The 3,014-nt window shown below is 48.4% G+C and overlaps 1 protein-coding gene across 1 annotated transcript in view; it reads right to left on the bottom strand.

Moving 5' to 3' along the window:
• The window catches only part of LOC101563555 (arachidonate 12-lipoxygenase, epidermal-type-like), a 15,937-nt gene extending 15,268 nt beyond the window's left edge, over positions 1-669 (bottom strand). The window contains exons 1-2 of the mRNA XM_012516264.2: positions 535-669; positions 4-272 (exon numbers count right to left, since the gene is read on the bottom strand). Of these exons, the coding sequence (XP_012371718.1) occupies positions 4-272; positions 535-669 (404 nt within the window). The remainder of the gene's footprint in view (positions 1-3; positions 273-534) is intronic.
• Positions 670-3,014: the final 2,345 nt, after the last annotated feature.

Raw genomic sequence — 3,014 nt, 5'->3', positions numbered from 1 at the left:
TACTGTGCACCATAGCGTCTCCCCTCCACCGCTGCCGCCTCCAGCCGCACCCCCTTCCCCAGCGCCCCACCAGTGCCCTCAGGCAGCCAGATAATCGCGTCGCCCTGCACCCAGTGGTAGCAGGGAAAGAGGGCCTTGTCCTGGATCCCTGGGCCCTGAACGGTGATCCACTTGCAGAACCAGTCAGAATCCACCAGGAGTGTGTGTTTGCATAGTTTCACCAGCAGGGCGCGCCCCAGGTGAACACGGACTTTGACTTTCCACTCGGTCTCCTGCGGGACAGGGCTTGCTTCAGAGACAAGCAGCGCACTCCGGGAACCCGGGCGAAGCTGGGCGTAGCCCTGGAACACAACCGGGAGATGGGGACAGCGGGCGGGTAGAGAGTGCTGCGGGGCCCCAGCTTCCTCGGCTCCCAGCCGCGTCCCGCCGCGTCCACTCCAGCGGCGCGCTCCGCTGCTTGCCGCCGGAATTCCTGTCCGGTCCCCTCCCGACTGCGCCCAGCGCCCGGCTAGGTGCGGCCCAGTCTGCACTGACCCTGCCGGGTTGGTGCGGCCGCAGGTTTCCGAGATACTGCTCTCCGTACTCGCCCACCAGCCACACATGCACACAGTTTACGGAGCCTGCCAGGAGCGAGCTCCCCGTGGCCACGCGCACGGTGTATACGCCCATCTCGTCTGGATCTGGCCACGGACTCTGGGAGTCTGCAGTTTATAGGATCTGCGACCTAGCCCCCAGGACGGCTCCCCAACCACATACGCGGTGTGCAGTGCCAGGGCCCTGACGCCGCCCCCGGCTTCCACCCCTCCCAGCCGACTTCCCACGCTCTCTCGGGGCCCAAAGGTGTGGCCCACTCTTCTAGCGAAAAACACCAGACATGCCGGTTGAGGATGAAGACGAACCGCCAGCATCGTCCCAAGTCCGTGAAAAATGAATGAAATGGCAATAGATAAACTGCTTTATCCTGCTCATCGTGAGGGCCATTCTCCTCTACCTCAGCACTGTGACTGGCAGGAGAAGAAAAAGAAACAAGAAACCCATAAATCCCCAAGGATGTTCTAGGCCGGGTGAAACCCAGTTCAGCTCTTTTCCTTGGGTTCTGGGGGGTACCCAGGTGCCCTTCCAGCAAATCCCCATTTCTTGTTCAACTTAGCTTCCAGAGTGCTTCCTGGGTGGCGCATATCCCCACCCCACCCCATATCCTATCAGGAATGAGTCTGAGGGAGCAGTGACGAGTCTCAGGGCTGCAGTATAAATATGAACTTTTTGTGATAGTGCTGTAACTTATTGGCTCGAGTCAGCAATTTTTCTGTCCTTTCTGTTTAGTAACATCATCTTATTTCAGAGTTTCAGATTGCTTCCTCCCCTTCATAAGTCCCAGTGCAGAGCCGTGGTGGGTTCCTCTCCATGCTCCTTGCTCCCTGTCCCTGATCGAAGTTCACCTTCTTTGGGATCTAGAGATTTTGAATAAAGAGAAAGGCTGATCTGCTTCTCATACACTTTCTCTTTCTCCTTTTACTTTCGTTTCAGTATTTATTTTTTTTTTAAACTGTCCCACAAAAGCTTAGTGTTGTACATATCAGGAAGAACTATGTGTGATACCTGTGTGCATTGCATAATTTTTAAGCTGGGTTCAATATATTTTATCATTTTTATGGTAAAAACTTTCAAGATGCGGTCTACTAATTCTTGAAATCTACAGTATACAATCTGTAGTCACTACTGTGCACAGTACCACTGCAGGACTTCCTCCTCCTTCCCAAGGGTATCTTACTACCCACTGATCAACCACCCTCACGCCTTCTCCAACCCTATCCTCCCTGGGCACTGCTAATCACCATTCTACTCTTGGCTTCTATGAGCACACCCCTTTTAGACTGTGTGTATGTGAGATCATGCAATACTTGTTTTTCCATGCCTGGCATATTTTATTAACATGGTGTCTTCCAAATGCATCCATGTTGTCACAAGGATTTCATTCTTTTTTATGACTGCATAGTATGGCACTGTGCACATGTACTGAATTTTTTTTTATCAATTTGTCAGTTGGTGGACAGACTGTCTCCGTTTGCTGACTATTTGAATACTGCTTTATTCAACAGTATCCTGGCCTGGTGTGCTGGTACATACCTGTAATCACAGCACTGGGGAGAAGGATGAGGCAGAAGGATCATTGTGAGTTTGAGTCCAGCCTGGGCTACATAGAAGCTCAAGGTCAGTCTGAACTGCATAGTGAGACCCTGTCTCAAAAAGATGAAGAAGGTGAAGGAGGAGAAAGAAGGAAAATGTAGCCTGAAATTTTGTTAAATTAATTTATTAGTTGTAGTAGTTTTGTGTCTGCCTGGCAAGCAAAAGGTCCTGAGTTCAATCCCAGGTACCAAAAAAATCTATGACAGTTGTAGTTTTGGGTTTTTAAAAAAATATGAATATATGTGTTTATTTATTATAGTGCCTTCTTGAATTTCCATTTTTTTATTGATCTCTCATGTCATGATCTAGAGAAGCCAACAAATGAATGAAATTGAACTTTGCTTTTCTTCCTTTACCTAGTGCCTGGATTTCAGTGAAGACTTTTTAACTTCTTACTAATGAGTAGTCTGAAATTCTGGGTTGCTATTTGCCCTGTTGTTGAAAGCCCGTAGATGAATATACTGAGCCTGTGTAGGGAAATAACATTTTACTATAATATGTACTGGAAATAAAGTGAAAGGGCACAGATAATAACTCTTCTGCAGATCTCAAAATTAAAAGCATTTTGGGGCCAGGGAGATGGCTCAGTAGAATAAGTGCTTCCCTGGCAAGCACAAGGGCCTGCTTCAATCCCCGGTTCCACAAAAAAAAAACAAAAAAAAAAGCATTTTGTGTTTCATAGTATTTTTGATCTCTTCCTCTTCTATTGCCTCAGCCCTTTACACAATCTGTGAGTGGATATTATAGCACTAAAAGTGGAAATTCAGCTCATAGGCCCAGAAAATACTGTTTCTGAAGGAGGAATGAGTCAGCAGAAGTCCCCCCCC

The sequence above is a fragment of the Octodon degus genome, unplaced genomic scaffold (assembly GCF_000260255.1).
Source record: "Octodon degus isolate 3935 unplaced genomic scaffold, OctDeg1.0 scaffold00098, whole genome shotgun sequence".
Taxonomy (NCBI): domain Eukaryota; kingdom Metazoa; phylum Chordata; class Mammalia; order Rodentia; family Octodontidae; genus Octodon; species Octodon degus.
The sequence above is the reverse complement of the archived record's forward strand: the minus strand, read 5'-3'. Positions and strand labels throughout refer to the sequence as shown.